The sequence below is a fragment of the Lithobates pipiens genome, unplaced genomic scaffold, assembly GCF_037356315.1.
Source record: "Lithobates pipiens isolate NorthernLeopardFrog02 unplaced genomic scaffold, aLitPip1_a1.2 Scaffold_18, whole genome shotgun sequence".
In the NCBI taxonomy this organism is placed as follows: domain Eukaryota; kingdom Metazoa; phylum Chordata; class Amphibia; order Anura; family Ranidae; genus Lithobates; species Lithobates pipiens.
The window spans coordinates 81,635,767-81,656,125 of record NW_027507758.1 but is presented as its reverse complement, the minus strand read 5'-3'; the positions used below and the strand labels follow the sequence as shown (position 1 = coordinate 81,656,125).

The window sequence follows — 20,359 nt, the reverse complement described above, 5'->3', positions numbered from 1 at the left end:
CCACTAAATACAAGAAAAAAAAAAATCTCATAGTGTAGTATTTAATGGTGACTCAAGGTGCATAGACATTTTTTTTTTTTAGAGGTCTGCAGGACTGGATGAATCCAATGACTCAAGCAGTCAAATCACAGTATATATTTAAATGTTCCATGGTTCCTAGAGGAACGGGTCCCCTAAGTGTGGATTCCTATGTTTACTGTCTTCCTGCGCCTGCAACAAAACGCTGCCTATAGATGGATTGAATCTCGGCCAGTTCCTGCTGAACCAGCTGAGATTCAGTCCATCTATTAGCATGTGGTGGTTGTATTGAAATAGATCCATTGATCGACTTAAGTACAACCAGCCTGTCATGTTTTTTCCTGAACGATCACTGCAGGAAGCTATAGTCCATGTTTCACAACCCTTTTCCATCAAGGCACACTTTAGAATTATAGACAGTCTTGAGGCATCCCATTCTAAATTGTACAAAAAGGTTCTAATAGCTTTCAAGTCAACAACATCCACACATAGAACACCCAACATTACAGGTGATTTATTCTTCCACAGCAAATATACTTTTGCACACTGGTACTGACTAGCACTCCCCAATGTTTCTCTTCTCCCTCAATTTCTCTCCATCGGTCAGCTAATGTCACCCAAGTGCTTTGAGGGTAAAACAAGGATGCTGTGGAGGCAACAAACATTCTTATTAACAGATGACGTCATTGTTTGTAAGGATGCCAGAGTCTAGAAAGTCCTAATGGTGCATAATAAAAATTTGTGGCTTTGTGTAACTAAAAGGCACGCTTGATCCACCTGCTGGCTTGTATACGATTTGTGATCAATTTTTGGCCATTTGAAAAGGCACCCCTGAAGAAACCTCAAGGCACCCCAGGGTGTCTGGGCACCCTGGTTGAAAAAGGCTGATCTATAGGAACGCTCCCGCAAGCAGAACACAATAGCACCGTGGGAGGGAATGGGAGGGAATCCGAGGAAATCAAGCAACTTTCTTTCTTGCAACCTGTGGTTGTATGGCCTGCTTAATGTGTATGGACTTATATTTTCCTGTCACCCAAGTGAAGGAGAATATTTAGGAGACAGGGAAAGGGCATTGTCTCCATATACTAGAAAATGCATAAACACCTTCATGGCAGGATCACCAGGCTTTGTTTTTATGAAAGCTGCAGATTTGAATTTACTGAAAACTACCTTTTGTAATGACATTAAAATGATAAATCTTATATGGGATTTAGTTAAATGACTTTACATATACTGCAGCAGTGTTTTGCAGGTTTTTCTCTAACTTTTTTTTTTTTTTGATGTGACCAGGTCTAATGTACATGCTGCTTAAACATCTGGTGGATCGGTACAATTTATTCTATGCTTTTCTGCCCACCAAACTGGACAAGAAGATCCACTTCTCAGCTGTCAATCAGTCCCTGGCTGCCCCCATATTGTGTCTCATATGGCTGTTTTTCTTCTCTCTCCTACGGCTGGGTAAGTGGCATTCTGACAACAGTTTATTTGGTTGTGTCACAAAGGTAATATGCAAACACAGCCGATCAATTGTGATTGCATGTGAATGTCCTAAGGGCACTCTTCCCTGCAGCAAAATATCTACGTAAGAAGTCTCTGAGAGCAAAGACCAGCTACAGACAGCTTACTAGTTCCAGAATTCTCAGTCACCGCCCAGTGAGGAAGAACTGCAGAGCTTGGTCAGCTTCACTGGCCCCAATCTAATACATGGTCCTGGGGGCAAACAATTGCAGCTTCCATCTGACGTTTTTTACTTTGCTAAGCACTATTCATATCTAAACAGATACATCACAGTGTGATTGCAATCTTATCTAAGAAAAATACATATGCTTCATGGACTCTCCTCTAACAATCAGCCAATAAATAGATTATAGCTGTCAGTGATGTGGGTGAAGACAGACACAACGTGGCTCCCATTGACTACCAATGATGATAAAAAGGGAGGGGTAGGGGCACAGGTGACGAATCATTCTGTGTAAAATTATTTAAAAAAATAAACCTGCGCTTACAATAGTAGGATAATGTATAGAAAAGCAGCTGAATGCGCTAGTTACAGAATCCAGTCGATCGAACAGTACCACTCTTAAGCAGATTCTACTTCATATGGCCCTCAATGGATATATCGTTCCACCATAAAAATGTATTAAGATCCAGAAAACTCACTCGCAACAGGTAAGATAAAATCTCGCATGTGTATCAATAATCCAAAGGGGAATGTTTCCAACCATCAAGATGGCCGACCTACGTGCTTGGCAACGTCACTTGATCCAACTCTACCCAACCAGTTTTGTCTTACAGACGTCATCAAGGGCGTAGGATCTTTCTTAACCCTTTCATGACTAAGCCTATTTTTGGAATTTGGTGTTTACAAGTTAAAATCCATATTTTTTGCTAGAAAATTACTTGGAACCCCCAAACATTATATATATTTTTTTAGCAGAGGCTCTAGAGAATAAAACGGCGATTGTTGCAATATTTTATGTCACACGGTATTTGCGCAGTGGTGTTTTAAACACAACTTTTTGGGAAAAGGGACACTTTCATGAATAAAAAAAAAACAAAACAGTAAAATTAGCCCAATTTTTTGGCGTAATGTGAAAGATAATGTTACGCCGAGTAAATAGATACCAAACATGTCACACTTTATAATTGCGCGCACTTGTAGATTGACGACAAAGTACGGTACCTAAAAATCTCAATAGGCGACGCTTTAAAATTTTTTTACGGTTACCAGGTTAGCGTTACAGAGGAGGTCTACAGCTAGAATTATTGCTCTCGCTCTGACGATCGCGGCGATACCTCACATGTGTGATTTGAACACCGTTTACATACGCGGGCGCGACTTCCGTATGCGTTTTCTTTGCTTCGCGAGCTCGCGGGGACGGCGGGCGCTTTGAAAATTTTTTTTTAATTTTTTTATTTATTTTATTTATTTTAAAACGACTAAATTGTTAAAAAAAAAAAAAAAAATTTGATCACTTTTATTGCTGTCACAAGGAATGTAAACATCCCTTGTGACAGTAATAGGTGGTGACAGGTACTCTTTATGGAGGGATCGGGGGTCTAAAAGACCCCCCACCCCTCCTTTACACTTCAATGTATTCAGATCGCCGAAAACGGCGATTCTGAATACCGGATATTTTTTTAAAACCGGCGCCATTGGCAGCCGAGTAAACGGGAAGTGACGTCATGACGTCGCTTCCGTGTTTACGATGAGGAGACTGGAACGAAGCCGATTACGGCTTCGTTCCAGTTCCTCCGCAGCAGCCGGAGGCGTCGGACAGGGAATCGGTGCTCCCGATCGAGCGGGAGCACCGGTAACAGCGGCGAGAGGCGGCGGGAGGGGGGGACGTCCCCTCCCGCTCCTCCGGCATAACAGCCGAGCGGCTTTTAGCCGCATCGGTTGTTATGGCTGGAAAGCCAATCGCCCGCTGTAAAAAACGGTACCGGGATGATGCCTGCAGGTGCGGGCATCATCCCGGTATACCCCCCGGAAGCCGAGTACGCAGATCTGCGTACGCTCGGCGGGAAGGGGTTAAGATTTTCTATTTCGGACCCCACACTTATTGGACTCTTTCTGTTGAATTTCCTGCTTAGGAATTTTGTTGAATTTTTTTTTTTTTTAAGTTTTTAAATCATTCTGTGTGTTGATATAAGAGATACGCTAATTTTCATATTAGCAGCCCTCAAACTGGGATGAGTGGCAATAGCTTATATATTAAAGTGGACATTAGTCAGAAAATTAAGGCTCCATGCACACTGAAGCTCATAAACGGCCATTTTGGGGAGTTTGGACATTTTTTTTTAAATTTCCCATAAACTCCCCTCTATGTTATCCTATGGATGTTTTTGGATGTTTATCAGCAGTGGAGTTTATGGACTGTTTTCTGAACCCCATAAAAATCGCATTCAGGAGTTATTTTTCTGATCTCAAAAACTATATGCGGTAAAAAAAAAAAAAATATATATATATATATATATGCGGTGACAGACGTTTTACCGCATTGTTGTAACATATCTGTCACCACAGGGACACACAGATAACTGTTTTTTTTGTGTCCTGTTCACGCTGCAACAAAACTATTAGCAAAATACATATTGGCCTAAACTAATGAATACATTATATATCATTTTTTTTTTTGGATATGTATTATACAGCAGAAAAAAACAAAATTAGTTTTTTTTTTCAAAATTTTTTTTGCTTTTTTTGTTTATAGCACAAAAAAAAATAAAAACCGTAGCGGTGATCAAATACCACCAAAAGAAAACTCTATTTGTAGGAATAAAAAATACATACATTTTATTTGGGTACAGCTTCGCATGTCCACGCAATTGTTAGTTAAAATAATGCAGTGCCATATCGCAAAAAATGGACTGGTCATGCAGGGGGTAAAATCCTTCAGGTCCTTAAGCTTCTGTTTGATCTATACCTGCCTTGGTGGTTCACATGTGATCAGTTATGAAACCAGCCATTTGATGGTTTGGCAGTTTGGTGCAGGAAACAAGCAAATGTGAGTTGGCAATCCCAGCATTCCAAGAATGTATCTGTTTTTTGAAACTTTTAAATCAATGGGTTTAGTTCCGCTTTATGATTTACTGCTGTTCAGGGGCTCTGAGCTTCAGCAAAATGGCAGCTTCCAGCAAGAAGAAACAGGAGCAACGTTGGAGGCAATTTACAGCACATACTAGTTTTGGCAGCATAATTATTAATGTGGAATGTATGTCCCCTGCTAAAGAACATTATTTTTTAGTTGTTATGAGTAATGTTCTGCTTTAGGAATGAAGCAGTGTGTCAGTATATACTATAGACAAGCTTTTGCATAGTTTGGAGCATTTCTTTAGTTGCAGATTAAACCGGAAAAATCAACAGAAAGACATTCTTTCATCTGTCCTATTGGTTATCTTTTTCATGTATTCATCTTGAAATTGTACAGCCGTTTATCATACCAGGGGCTTCCATAATCATGTCTGTTTGTTCTTTTCAGGTTTGAAAGCCCCTACCCTGTTTACACTGGTCGTCATCCTCCTGACCATTCTAGTCGCCACCTTATATGCTTGTTTTGGCTGCTTCAAACATCTCAGCCCACACAATTACAAGGTGAGGACATCCTAAGCCTAGTACACACCTGGGTTGAAAGAAAAAAAAAACACACAGCTCAGAAGGAGCCGCTATGCTAACTAACGGCAATCTCCCCTGCCGTTCTATTGTTACATAACTGGTGAGGTTGAAAAAAGTCCATCCGGTCCAACCTGTGTGTGAGTGCTTTTGTGTTAATTTTGTGTTAATAGTACATTGTATACCCCTGTATGTTGTGGTCGTTAAAGTACCCATCTGCTGATACCACTGCTTTTGGAAGAGAATGCCACATCCTTACCGCTCTGACAGTAAAGAACCCTCTAAGCAGTTTAAGGTTAAACCATGTCTCTTCTAATCTTGTGAATGGCCACGTGTCTTTTTAAATTCCCTTTCACTGAAAAGTTTTTTCCCTATTCTAGGTATCACCAGTATGGTATTTGTACATTGATTTCATATACCCTCTCAAGCGTCTCTTCTTCAGAGAGAATAAGTTCAGTGCTTGTAGTCTTTCCCCATAGCTGAGATCCTCCAGTCCCTTAATTAGCTTTGTTGCCCTTCTCTGGACTCTCTCCAGTTCCAGCACATCCTTCCTGAGGATTGGAGTCCAGAACTGGACGGCACACTCCAGATGTGGCCAGACCAGAGTCTTGTAGAGCGGGAGAATTATCATTTTATCTCTGGAGTGAATCCAATTTTTAATGCATGCCAATATTCTGTTGGCTTTGCTTGCAGCAGCTTGGCATTGCATGCCATTAATGAGCCTATCATCTACTAGGATTCCCAGGTCCTTTTTCATCTTAGATTCCCCCAGAGGTTCTCCCCCCAGTGTATAGATTGCATTCACATTTTTGGCACCCAAATACATTACTTTACAGTTTTTAACATTAAACCTCATTTGCCATTCATTTGTTTAGGTCTTCTTGTAAGGTTTCCACATACTGCGTAGAAGTAATTGCCATGCTTAACTTTGTATTGTCTGCAAATACTGAGATTGAGCTGTTTATCCCATCCTGTGGCATGTCTGGGGGTCACAAGTACTTAAAGCGAAGTTCCATTTTTGTGTGGAACTCCGCTTTAAGGACCCTCGAGTGCAAGCCATCTGGTCCCGGCGACTTATTAATATTACATTTTTGAAGTCTATTTCTAATTCTGTCCTCTATGAGCCATGAAGGTGCTTCCAGTGACATGCTATGAAAATTAACATTACAGTCTTGGTTACTATATCCCCCCCCCCCCCGTTTCCCTTGTGAAGACCGAGGAGAAGAATATATTCAAAACCTTCTCTGTCTTTTGTAACCAGTGTCCCTTCATCATCCTTTATGGGGCCAATATGTTCTGGCCTCCCTTTCTTACTATTTATATACCGTATTTATCGGCGTATAACGCGCACCCCAAGTTTAGGAGGGAATTTAAAAGAAAAAAACTTTTAGGAAGGAAGTTTAACCACTTGCTTACTGGGCACTTAAACCCCCCTCCTGCCCAGACCAATTTTCAGCTTTCAGCGCTGATGCACTTTGAATGACAATTGCGCGGGCATACAACACCGTACCCAAATGAAATTTTTATCATTTTTTTCCCACAAATAGAGCTTTCCTTTGGTGGCATTTAATTACAGCTGGGAGTTTTATTTTTTGCTAAACAAACAAAAAAAGATGCAAAAAAATAAATAAAAAATCATGTTTCATAGTTTGTTATAAAATTTTGCAAACAGGTCATTTTTCTCCTTCATTGAAATGCGCTGATGAGGCGGCACTGGTGGGCACTGATAGGCTGCACTGGTGGGCACTGATAGGCACAGTTAAGGCGGCACTAATAGGCACAGATAAGGCAGTACTGATGGGCACAGATAAGGCGGCACTGATGGGCAAAGATGGGCACAGATAAGGTGGCACGGATGGGTGGCACAAAGGCGCACTGATAGGTACCACTGATAGATGGAACTGATGGGCACTGATAGGTGGCACTGATAGGTGGCACTGATGGGTGGCACTGATGGGCACTGGTAGATGACACTGATGGGCACGGATATGTGGCACTGGGGTGCAGCACTGTTGTTGAGGCAGATTGTGGGCACTGATGGGTGGCACTGTGGTTACTGATGGGGGGCACTTTTTTATTATTTAGGTGGCACTGGCAGGGGGCAGGTGGGCACTGATAAGCTGGACTGATGTCCTGATCACGGCCGCCAATGATTGGCTTTTTTTTTTCTCCTTGCGCTGACAGGAAAAATAGCCGATTACCGGCTCTGTTGTGTCACATGATCAGCTGTCATTGGCTGACAGCTGATCACGTGGCAAGGGGTCGGGATCGATCCCTTGCTCCGATGCGTGATCAGGGGAGTCTCATAGACTTGCTGATCACAGAGTGTGCCGCGCGCGCCCCTCAAGGGGTGCGCAGGCCGCTCGTGCACGGGATGACGTCAATAGACTTAGTCCCAGCAAAGCAGGTCCGCACTGTAGCCTTCATTCGGCTATAGCGCGGATCTCTAGTGGTTAAGGAAAGAACCTTACATTTAAATGCCTATTAATGCAGCCTTGTCAGTGTCATTTGCAGCCTTGCATTTAGCCTTGTCATTTGCAGCCTTGCATTTTAGGGGGAAAAAGTGCGTGTTATACGCCGATAAATACGGTACTTAAAGAATTTCTTGGGATTTTTTTTTTTTTTTTTCTCCGCTATGTGCCTTTTGTGTTCTATCTGATTCCACCCTGATTGCACCCTTACATTTCTTTGTAAAGTTGGAATGATGACAGTGACCGCTCTGCCTTGTATTTTTTGTGGGACTTTTCTTTTGCTTTTATATGAATTTTTACATTGAAGCTGAGCTACCCAGGATTTTTTTTTAGCTGTTTTAAGTTTATTTTCCATTGGAATGCACTGGCCCATACCTTTTTATTTAGTATGCTCTTAAAGCACTCCCATTTTTCCTCTGTGTTCTTTGTTTCTATGATTTTATCCCATTTAACAGTTTCCCAAGCGGCGCACGCCGCTGTACATCGGCAAAATGGCACGGCTGGGCAAATGGGCATACCTGTACGTCCCCTTGAATTTGCCGCCGGGCTACCGACGGCGCGCTCACAGGCCTGGAGCTCCATGAGTAGGATTTCGGGTCCAGCGGACTCGATGTCCACGGGAATGCCCGCTATCGCCTCACGGAGAAGAGGAAGAACAGGGATATGCTAATGTAAACAAACACTAGGCCATTTTGCCTAGTGACAGTGTCACTGATCATAACTCCCTGTGATCGGGAGCTATGATCAGTGATGTAACAGCTAGCCCATCCCCCCTACAGCTAGAGCACATCCCTAGGACACATTTAACCCCTACAGCACCACCTAAAAAATGCCATAAAACTATCCCCTATTTTGTAGATGCTATAACTTTTGCGCAAACCAATCAATAAACGCTTATTGAGATTTTTATTTTTATTTTTTTACCAAAAATATGTAGAAGAATGCATATCGGCCTAAACTGAGGGAAAAAAATGTTTTTATATATATATTTTTGGGGGTATATTTATTATAGCAAAAAAGAATGTGTGTTCTTTTTTCAAAATTGTCGCTCTTTTTTGTTTACGCAAAAAATAAAAACCGCAGAGGTGATCAAATACCACCAAAAGAAAGCTCTACTTGTGGGGAAAAAACACGTCAATTTTGTTTGGGAGCCACATTGTACGACCCCGCAATTGTCAGTTAAAGTGACGCAGTGCCGAATCGTAAAAAGTGCTCTGGTCTTTGGCCAGCAAAATGGTCTGGGGCTTAAGTGGTTTATATCTTCTAGCAAAGAGCGTAGTTTAGGGAAGTTGATGTGTCCACTGTTTCCTAAGTTGCCCCGTTTTTCCACCTCCGTGATCAGGTCTTGTATTGTTGGTAATCAGTAGGTCTAGTAACGCATTGTTTCTTGTTGGTGTATTTACCATCTGACCCATGAAATTGTCCTACAAGACATTTAAGAAATAGCGCGACTTAGACGAATGCACGGTTCCTCCCACCCAGTTTATTTCTGTATAATTAAAATCCCCCATTATAATGACATCTCCCATTCTTGCCTCCATTCCAAGCTGTAATAGGAGGTCCTCCTCCCTCTGGTTAGGGTGTCTATAGCATACTCCCAGTATTACTTTCCCCTTAGTTTTCCCCCTTTGAAGTTCTACCCAAGGATTCCACCTCCTCTCTAGCTCCATTAGTGGTATTGTTCCTCTCATTCACTTGCACATCATTTCTGATATACAGGCATACCCCTCCCCGTTTTTTTTAACCTCTCTAGCACTGTGATATAGGGAATACCTCTCAATGGATGCCAGCCTTTAATGAGCGCTATCAAACCAAATCTCTGAAATTCCCACAAAATCAAGATCCACCTTGTACATTAGCAGCTCCAGTTCTCCCATCTGGTTAGCCAGACTTCTAGCATTAGTGTACAAGCCTTGTTTTGTCCAGTTGCACAACATCTCCTTGCTCGTTGTTATGAGGCTGCAATTTGGATTAGTCAACTTATCTTGGGTTTAGGTATTTTAGTCTCCCTACTGCAAATGCCCCCAATACTACCTACTAAACCTTGTTCCACACTGGCTGTCGCTACATCTTGCCCACACAAAGAAATAGTATTAAAGCTGAACTTCATACAAATTCCTCCTCCCCCACTAAAATACCCCACCCCAACGTCCATGTAGCTTGGCCTTTCTCAGTCAGGGTGCTATGGAACCATAGACTTCCTCCACATGGACACCAATGATCTTTTTGGCTATCTGCAAAAAGGGCATTGTTCTATCTGACCTCTAAGGGAGCCCTTGTTTTTTTTTTGTTTTTTTTTTATTCTAAAAAACCTTTGGGGCATGCTCCGGCTCAAGTACATGCAACAGAACAGTACAACTAACATGACCAGTGAACCTATAAATTCGCCCACTGGGCAGTAAAAACGTAGACCATAAAGTACAGCGATGTAATTAGAACTCAGGGATATAATTGTCCATCACCATAGCAAACAGGGAGCACACTATGAGGTTGATTTACTAAAAGTGAAAATACTGTGCACTTTGCAATTGCTCCAGAGCTTAGTAAATGAGCAGAATCTTTGCTGATTTCCATCAACCAATCTTGTGCAAGAAAAAATGTTTTTTTTTGTCCTTGCATGTGATTGGGTATTCCTTGCAAGGTGAAGCTTTACCTAATTTACTAAGCTCTCGAGCAACTGCACTTGCAGAGGGCAACTGTCTATTTACCTTTAGTAAATCAGCCCGTGTGTAATTAAACATATTGTATAAGGCAGTACTCCCAGGGCAATGAGGAAGCCAGAGCCCTCAACATAACAAAAAAATTGACAAGTAATCACAGTAAAGGGAGATGAAATGCTCTTCAAAAGTAGCCATTAAGTGGCAGTAGCGGTGGGTTCTATCCATAAATACCACATTTTGGAAAATTTGGGACAACACATAGAATAATATTTGTCTTTAAACAACGGGATTTAAGGGAGCCCTTTTTCATTGGCCACTGATCTAACAGGCATGTCACTCGCCACCAATGTGAATTGGCACTTCCCTGACCGTACACCAATATAAGTGTGTACTTTTCCACTGACCATTCATTTGAGTAAGCACTACTAATTTTCTTTGTTTGCACATCTTAAATACACCTTATTCCTTGTTCTTTTATTTGTTCTTATATCTACAACTTACCATTGATGCAATAGTCCTATAATTTGTAAATATAATCATTAAATTGATGACCATAATTAAATTAAATAATAATTAAATTATTAAACTGAAAAGATAATAAAGCAAAAAGGCCCGTTTACTTATCTGAATCCATGATCACATGATGTGCCCACTCCCCAAGCCTTCTATGTTCTGAACTGTAGAGTAGGAGGGTCCTTTGTCAGGTGCCTGGTAATGTGCACACTTCCTGTTGGCAGTCTATCAGTGGGGTCCAGGGCCGCTGATAGGGCAGTACAGCCGGACCTCCTGTAGGGGGCCCGAGCTCTATCACTCCAGAAGAGGGGCCCAGGAACCTGCAAGGCAGGAGAGCTAGCTGTACTGCCTTGTGACCCCTGTAGATCACCTTGCAGCGCTGCCAGCTTTCTCCCTCCAGCAGCTCTGCAGGGGATCAGTTCTATATACTGGCAAAGTGTCCTGGTTTGAAGCAGAGGGAGACAGCTGCAGAGTCTCTGCCCGTGCCTTTCTCGGGTCCTGAAACTCCCCCAACAGTCGGCACTGTTATCTCTTGTCAGCGTGATAAATGAGCAGGAAGTTTGCTCCACCTCCTCACTGAGTCCTGACCTCTGATCCACCTGCCTCCAGATTATGCTCTGTCACTGTGCTCTGTGTTCATGGTGAACTCCAGTGTTTGGATGGAGCAGTGCTTCTGCTGAAAGGGGTGAGTGGGGGGTTGCTGCTGGAGTGAAGGGACAGTAATTTCATTTTGGAGAAAAGTAAATATGGAGTCAGCCTAGAAGTGCAGATAGCTGCCACTGCAGTGCTGAGCTAGGAACCAGTGGACACATCTCTCTCTCCAGCTGACAGACATCTCTGCCCAGACATTTCTATATACCACCCCTAAGGCCCCCTTTATACTTCACGTAGAGGGAACACACATTCCTGCGCGTGTTTATTTTTTTGCTTGTTTTTCACATATAGGGGAGCCCATTCATTTGAATGGGCTGCCATATGTGTAACAAACGCATCATAGAGGTTCTAGAACCTAAGCATGCAGATTTGCCACATGACACAACACAGGTGTGCTAATTGCATTTGGGGTGCCATCAACAATTAATGGCACCACAAGCGCTATTAGCATTTGCATGCACAGAAAAATACCTGCTACCTTTGCACTTTGTCCCACATTCAGGAAACGTCAAATGTGAATACGGCTTAATGCCTAGTATACACTTCTAGTTTTTTTCATTCAACCCTGCAGGCTGAATGAAAAAACCTAACACCTCGGGTCAGAGCCACTGTACTACCAATCTGATGTTAGTACAGCAATCTCCCCTACTGTTCCATTGTGTTTTGACAAGGGGATGACCCCCACCCCACCAGAACACTCTGCTCAGTGCTCTTAGTCATTGGCTGAGAGCACTGATTGGGTTGACAGATCTTTTTTGGTCATGCCCCTTCAACAGAAGCCAGCTGTCATATAGTCAAACAGGGCTGTATACATGCCATTGCTGCAGCATTTTTAGAGATTACAGAGTTTGACAGGCAGCACCTCCTCTCAAACGTATCATCGAGTTTAATGGGGCTGCTCTGCACCTTGAAGCCAAATAATTGTTTTAGAGTTGCAATGTGGTCGCACAATGTAAAATTGCCATTCACAATTTAAAAAAGTAGGGGAAAAAAAAAACAGGTGCCATGAGGTGGCAGTAGCATGGCTCTAATTTCTGCCATGGCTGCAAACCATACCACTGGGACCATGTCATTTTAGCGACTTGATATTTCCGGGGGGGGGGGGGGGGGGGGCCCTGTCAGGTAGGTTGTACGGGGCCCTGTGACTTCTAACAGTGGCCCTGGTGGGGTCCTCACAGGTCCTAAAAACTACAGAATGGGCATGATGACATCACAAAAAAAGGCAACCGCAAAACTGGATGTGAACAGGTCTGGACTGCAGCAGTGGATCACTGGTCTTTACTCCTAGTCACAAAGTATGTGGTTGAAGCTCCATCACAGTGTGCATTTTGTGAATGGGCAAGTGAAATATGGCAGAAACACAACACCAGCAGTGATGGTCAAGCAAACCAGATATGGTCATGGCGGTGCACTATCAAGCACAACATAAAGGAATAATGTAAAAACACTCACGCAAAGTACCAATGTATTTTGTAATATTTGGGTCGCTGCTGCTCTTAGATGTAGTACAGATATATATATATATATATATATATACTATATATACAGTTCCTTGAAAAGTATTCATACCCCTTGAAATTTTCCATATTTTGCCTTGTTACAACCAAAAACATAAATGTATTTTATTGGGATTTTATGTGATTCAAACGCATGCACCTACACAAAGTGGCACATAATGGTATCCATTTTTTATTTTTTTTTACAAAAATCTGAAAAGTGTGGCATGCATTTGAATTCAGCCCCCCTGAGTCAATACTTTGTAGAACCACCTTTCGCTGCTTGTCCTGTATTTGGCTTCATCCATTTTCCCATTGACTCTGACCAGCTTCCCTGTCCCTGCTGAAGAAAAGCATCCCCACAATATGATGCTGCTACCACCATGTTTCATGGTGGGGATGGTGTGTTCAGGGTGATGTGCAGTGTTAGTTTTTCATCACACAGCGCTTTTGCTTTTAGGCCAAAAAGTTACAATTTGGTCTCATCTGACCAGAGCACCTTCTTCCACATGTTTGCTGTGTCCCCCACATGGCTTCTTGCAAACTGCAAATGGGACTACTTATGGCTTCCTTTCAACAATTCTTCTTGCCACTCTTTTTATAAAGGCCAGATTTTTTGTGGAGTGCACGACCAATAGTTGTCCTGTGGACAGATTCTCCCACCTGAGCTGTGGATCTCTGCAGCTCCTCCAGAGTTACCATGGGCCTCTTGGCTGCTTCTCTGATTAATCCTCTCCTTGCCCGGCCTGTCAGTTTAGGTGGACGCAGGGGCGTATCTAGAGCATTTGGCACCCGGGGCGGATCCTATATCTGGCACCCCCCACCTTAAAATGTAAAAACACCCCACTGTGCCCCCTGCATACCTCTGCATCCTTCAATATCTTTTTGTCACTACTGTGTACCCCTCTCCACAACTGCACCTCTGGACCCCTTTAAATTACACATCACCGTGCACCTCTGGACCCCTTTACATTACACAGCACCCTGCACCTCTGGACCCCTTTACATTACACAGGACCTTGCACCTAAGGACCTCTTTACATTACACAGCCCCTCACAGCTCTGGACCCCCTGCATGTTACACAGACCCCCTACAGTGCAGACCTCCCTACCGTATAGGCCCCCCATCTACAGTGTAGAACCCCCTACAGTACAGACCCCCCTACAGTACAGAATCCTCACCTACAGTGCAGACCCTCCTACAGTACTGACCCCTCCACCCTACAGCGCAGACCCCCCCTACAGCACAGACCCCCCTACAGTACAGAATCCTCCCCTACAGTGCAAACTCTCCTACAGTACAGACCCCTCCACCCTACAGTGCAGACTTCCCTACAGTACAGACTTCCCTACAGTACAGACCTCTCCCCCCTACAGTAAGAATTCCCCTACAGTACAGACCCCCTTACATTGCAGGCCCCTCCCCTGCAGTACAGACCCCCCCTACAGTGCAGAATCCTCCCCTACAGTACAGACCCCCCCTACAGTACAGACCCCTCCCCCCTACAGCGCATACCCCCCTACACTGCAGACCCCCCTACAGTGCCAAATCTTCCCCTACTGTACAGACCCCTCCCCCTATAGTGCAGACCCCCTATAGTACAGACCCCCCTACAGTGCAGGACCCCCCCCCCCAAAGTGCAGGACCCCTCCTACAGTGCAGGACCCCCCCTACAGTGCAGGACCCCCCCACAGTGCAGACCCCCCCACAGTGCAGACCCCCCCACAGTGCAGACCCCCCTACAGTAAAGAACCCCCCTACAGTGCCAAATCTTCCCCTACTGTACGGACCCCTCCCCCTATAGTGCAGACCCCCCTATAGTACAGACCCCCCCTACAGTGCAGACCCCCCCACAGTGCACAGACCCCCCCCTACAGTGCAGACCCCCCCACAGTGCACAGACCCCCCTACAGTGCTCAGACCCCCCTAACAATACAGCCCCCCCCCCACAGGCCCATAATGTACCTGAACACACATGAAGAGCCCAAGGCAGTGACATTGCAGGGGGGAGGTACAGCGCAGACCCCCCTACAGTACAGACTTCCCTACAGTACAGACCTCTCCCCCCTACAGTGCAAACCCCCCCTACAGAATCCTCCCCTACAGTAAGAACTCCCCTACAGTACAGACCCCCTTACAGTGCAGGCCCCTCCCCTGCAGTACAGACCCCCCCTACAGTGCAGAATCCTCCCCTACAGTACAGACCCCCCCTACAGTACAGACCCCTCCCTCCTACAGCGCATACCCCCCTACACTGCAGACCCCCCTACAGTGCCAAATCTTCCCCTACTGTACAGACCCCTCCCCCTATAGTGCAGACCCCCTATAGTACAGACCCCCCTACAGTGCAGGACCCCCCCCTACAGTGCAGGACCCCCCCTACAGTGCAGGATCCCTCCTACAGTGCAGGATCCCTCCTACAGTGCAGACCCCCCTCCTGCAGTGCAGACCCCCCTCCTGCAGTGCAGACCCCCCTCCCGCAGTGCAGACCCCCCTATAGTGCAGACCCCCCTACAGTGCAGACCCCCCCTACAGTAAAGAACCCCCCTACAATGCCAAATCTTCCCCTACTGTACAGACCCCTCCCCCTATAGTGCAGACCCCCTATAGTGCAGGACCCCCCCCTACAGTGCAGGACCCCCCCTACAGTGCAGGACCCCCCCTACAGTGCAGGACCCCCCCTACAGTGCAGACCCCCCTACAGTGCAGGACTCCCCCACAGTGCAGACCCCCCCACAGTGCAGACCCCCCCTACAGTGCAGACCCCCCCTACAGTGCCAAATCTTCCCCTACTGTACAGACCCCTCCCCCTATAGTACAGACCCCCCTACAGTGCAGACCCCCCCCCACAGTGCAGACCCCCCCAGTGCACAGACCCTCCTACAGTGCTCAGACCCCCCCTACAGTGCAGACCCCCCCCCCCACAGTGCACAGACCCCCCTATAGTGCAGACCCCCCCCACAGTGCACAGACCCCCCTAACAATACAGCCCCCCCCCCCACAGGCCCATAATGTACCTGAAAACACATGAAGAGCCCAAGGCAGTGACATTGCAGGGGGGAGGTGCGAACAGCACCCGAGTGAAGTGACACCTGACGGCTCAGTGATCCGGGACCCGGCGCAATAATCCCCTTCTCTCTGTGGTCGCGTGACTCGCGACGCGCCGTTCTGATCAGTCTCAGCAGCGGCTGTCACTCACAGCCGAGCAGAGTGAAGCCGCCTCCCCCTCCTCCTTTACGTCTACACAGTGCTGTGCATGCAGGAGGAGGGGGAGGCGGCTTCACTGTGAGTGACAGCCGCTGCCGAGACTGATCAGAACGGCGCGACTTGACCACAGAGAGAAGGGGATTGTTGCGCCGTGTCCCAGATCACTGCGCGGCTAAGCCGACAGGTGTCATTCCACTCGGGTGCTGCTCGCACCTCCCCCCTACAATGCCGCCCACTGCCAGTGCCTCGGGCTCTCTCTGTGTGGGCTGCAAACCCACAGCGCTGTCTCCTCTTCAGTTGGGGAGGGGGAGGGCGCTGGCCTGACACCCCCCCAATGTGTGGCACGCGGGGCGGCCCGCCCCCCAATTAGTCCGCCACTGGGTGGGGTCATGTCTTGGTAGGTTTGCAGTTGTGCCATACTCTTTCCATTTTCGGATGATGGCTTGAACAGTGCTCCATGAGATGTTCAAAGCTTGGGATGTTTTTTTTATAACCTAACCCTGCTTTAAACTTCTCCACAACTTTATCCCTGACCTGTCTGGTGTGTTCCTTGGTCTTCATGATGCTGTTTGATCACTAAGGTTCTATAACAAACTTTCTGAGCGCTTCATTTACGGAACAGCTTTATTTATACTGAGAATAAATTATACACAGGTGGTCTCCATTTACTAATTAGGTGACTTCTGAAATTGGTTCCACTAGATTTTAGCTAGGGGTATCAGAGTAAAGGGGGCGAATACAAATGCATGCAACACTCTTTGCAGATATTTATTTGTAAAAAATTTGGAAAAAACATTTATCATTTTCCTTCCACTTATTATGTGCCATTTTGTGTTGGTCTATCCCATAAAATCCCAATAAAATACATTTACGTTTTAGTTGTAACATGACAAAATGTGGATAATTTCAAGGGATATAAATACCTTTTCAAGGCACTGTACACCATGCAGTAAGTTTGTAAAAACAAAAAAAAAAAGCCGCGCTTACCCCTTTAAATCTCAAATAATGTGATAAGTGCAAATCATAAATTAACAAAGTGCATAATAACAAATATGCACAACCATAAAGCACTTCATAAAAAAGTGCATAACATAAAAAGTCCATCCAAATCTTCAAAGTGCATCTGTGCATAAATGTATCAACTGAATGTACTTTTTAAATGACCTCAACAAAGGTGCTTTGTGTATTTAGTTATATCACCACCACAGTCTACCTTCTGTGCCCCCGCCACCCACCAGGGTATACACTGACCCACATGTATTCACCAAAGGCCTCCCCAAGCTTACACTGAGGTGGGTCACACAAGTTTTTTGTAAAGGGTATCTCCCATGTCTTGTACAACCACTGTTCAGGGATCCTGGGTCCACACACTCTTATAATCAAGAAAGAAAGCCATAGGAAAGATAATAGCGTAACTCCTCTAGTTCATTAAAATCCATTTACATCATAAGAACTATTGCACTCACAAAAAATGTGCCAGCCCGGCACCCAGGATAATCTGCCAATGCTCTGCCAATGCTTAATTGAATTTTGTGATTTGCACTTATCACAATCTGGTGAAAATGTGCTTATTAACCAATCAGCTTCTTAGCTTTATTGTCAGTTGAACAAGTTGACGTTAGAAGCTGATTTGTTACTATGAACCTGATTCTGTGTGCACCATTTTTAGTAAATCTATCTCACTATGTGTTAGTGGCAGAATGAGTAGGTGAAATCACAGGAAAAAAAGCCTTAACAAATAAAACAAATGAAGTCACTGCATCTAAGTAAGCTGCAATTTTTAACATTTTTGTTCTTGGATTTGGATGTACTTTAAGCTCCAGGACTTGGCTTTTATGTCATACCATAATACTGATCAGAATTCACTACATTTCTTGTGCTTATTTGTATGCTATCCTTATTATTTTTTTTTTTTTTTTATGTGTTTTTTTTCTTCATCTGTAGATATTGGAATCACAGATTGGCAGAGAGGCCCCCATAGAGGAAGAGGACATCCCCCGCAAGTCACCTGTGAGTCCTGAGATATAAGTAGAATGCATATTTATACAACAGATTGATGATTCATTGTGTGTACCATTCTGTATAAGTAATCCGTAAAAACAATTCAAAGTAGAACTCCGGATTTATCTGCATTACATACTTGTATAGGTCCAGCTTGGCAAAATGTAGGTACACATATCCCATACCCGATAGGCTGCTGGGGAAGCTAAAAATAATTGAAGTAGTCAACATTTCCATCATTTATAGGACAGCTTGAAATGTTTCCTTTAAATACAAGGTATTTCCTGATGAGATAAATTGGACAGGAGGGTCGGTGACGTTACAATCCCCACCTCATCCAAAAAAATACAAGACATCCTATGAGTGGTGGCAGTTCTGAGTGAGCGACCCCCCTGAGGTCAATGTGCAGAGGGGAAGCTGCATGCACAGAACAGGACCTGGAAGATCGCTGTTATCACTGTAGTGCCACCAACTAATGCAGTGATTTGTCAGCTTCCCCAGGGATCCATCAGGTATGAAGTATCGTATACAATGTGCAAATCTGGACCACTGTTCATTTTACAAATTCGATAATTCCCAGAGTTCAGCTTTATTATAACATATACTATTGCTAGGAAAATTACTTTTTGTGTACTTTAGATTCTGTTTGTAAATGATTAAAAACTCTGTTGAATTTCTATTGCCGCTGAAATAAGAAGCAGATGCTTCTGAGTAAAAAACGCTTTATAAAAAAAATACCATGGGCATTGGCCCAAACCAAAAGATAGCCGGTGAGAGGCGACGAAAAACTACCAACCCCCTTTTCACTCCCTGCAATCAAGAGGCCCAATTCACAAGGTTAACCTGCCAGGATTAGGAGCCCTATTTGTACCAGTTATTTTCTGTTAAGTCCAATGAAATAAAAAAAAATGTCACAAGTTAAAAATAAAGATCCTTATACTTGTGCAAAGTTTTGTGAATTGAGCCTAAGGCTGCATTCCCAATAGTGCAACTTCAAAGTCGTGCCACTTTTATGTGACTTTACAATCTCTGGCACTCAAGTCGCAAGAAAGTCATTTCGGAGTAGTGCAGGAACCTTTCCAAATTGCTGTGACTTTAAGTCGCATAGATTGGAACGGGTGCCATTGATATCCATGGGCTGCAACTTGTGCGACTTTGTGTCCAAAAGTGTCATGGCAAGTCACACAAGTGGGAATGGAGCCTAAAACATATAAAGCATACACCAATGTTGTTCAAGCTTTGGTGGAAGAGGGCCACATTAGCATAAAAAATATTTTAAAAATGGCACATTTTCCCTACAGTATGCAGTTAGTGACATGGGGAGTTCTCCTCAATGACACGAGTAATGTAGGCCCTACATGCAAAGATTTGTAATTGTTTGTATGTATAGTTGTTTGTAATGCAATTAATTTAATTAAAATATATATTTAGTTTTAATTTTTGGTTGTTAGAATCAGTTGAAAGTTGATCAGCAATCAAAACTAACCTATCAGCCTAAAAATGAAATATTCGTGAAATTTACAACTTCATCCTATTGTCTAAATTTTGATAAAGTTGTATAGCAATCAATAGTACCCGGCTAGTTACAGGATTTAACATTATTTTTTTTTTTATCAAATTCAATTCAAGGTTAACTTTACCCATAACATATAATATAAAAAATAATGTTATTTAGCAAGGAACATACATTCCACATTAATAATTATGCTACCAACATTAGTGTGTGCTGTAAATTGCTTAAAGCATTGCTTCTATTTCTTCTTGCCAGAGGCTGCCATTTTGCTGAAGCCCAGAGCCACTGAACAGCAGTAAATCATAAAGTGGAACTAAATCCATTGATTCAATGGTTTAAAAAAAAACGTACATTCCTGAAATGCCGTGATTGCTAACTCACATCTGCTTGTGTTCGCAACCAAACTGTCAAACCATCAAATGTCTGGGGTCATAACTGATCACATGTACAGCACCATGGCAGTTCTAGCTCAAACAGAAGCAGCTTCCTTGGCTGTAAAGGATAGGAGGGTTTAATTCAGATTTAAGGCTGTCAGCAGATCGGCAGTGTCTAAAAATGGAGAGTAACTGAGCATGTGCAGAGCAGGATTAGATGCTGTGTTACTGGATTTTATACATTATAGGAGCTTATTTTGAGTGTTTTACGTAGCTTTACCCCTGCAGTCCTCTAGCAGGACTTAATTTTCCGACTAAAGTTCCACTTTAAGCCTTTT

The 20,359-nt window shown here is 44.0% G+C and overlaps 1 protein-coding gene across 1 annotated transcript in view; it reads left to right on the top strand.

Annotated features, from left to right (window-relative positions):
• The window catches only part of TMEM63A (transmembrane protein 63A), a 107,727-nt gene that overhangs the window by 86,627 nt on the left and 741 nt on the right, over positions 1-20,359 (top strand). Inside the window, exons 20-22 of the mRNA XM_077485845.1 lie at positions 1,309-1,476; positions 5,001-5,113; positions 18,078-18,143. Coding sequence (XP_077341971.1) covers positions 1,309-1,476; positions 5,001-5,113; positions 18,078-18,143 — 347 coding nt within the window. The remainder of the gene's footprint in view (positions 1-1,308; positions 1,477-5,000; positions 5,114-18,077; positions 18,144-20,359) is intronic.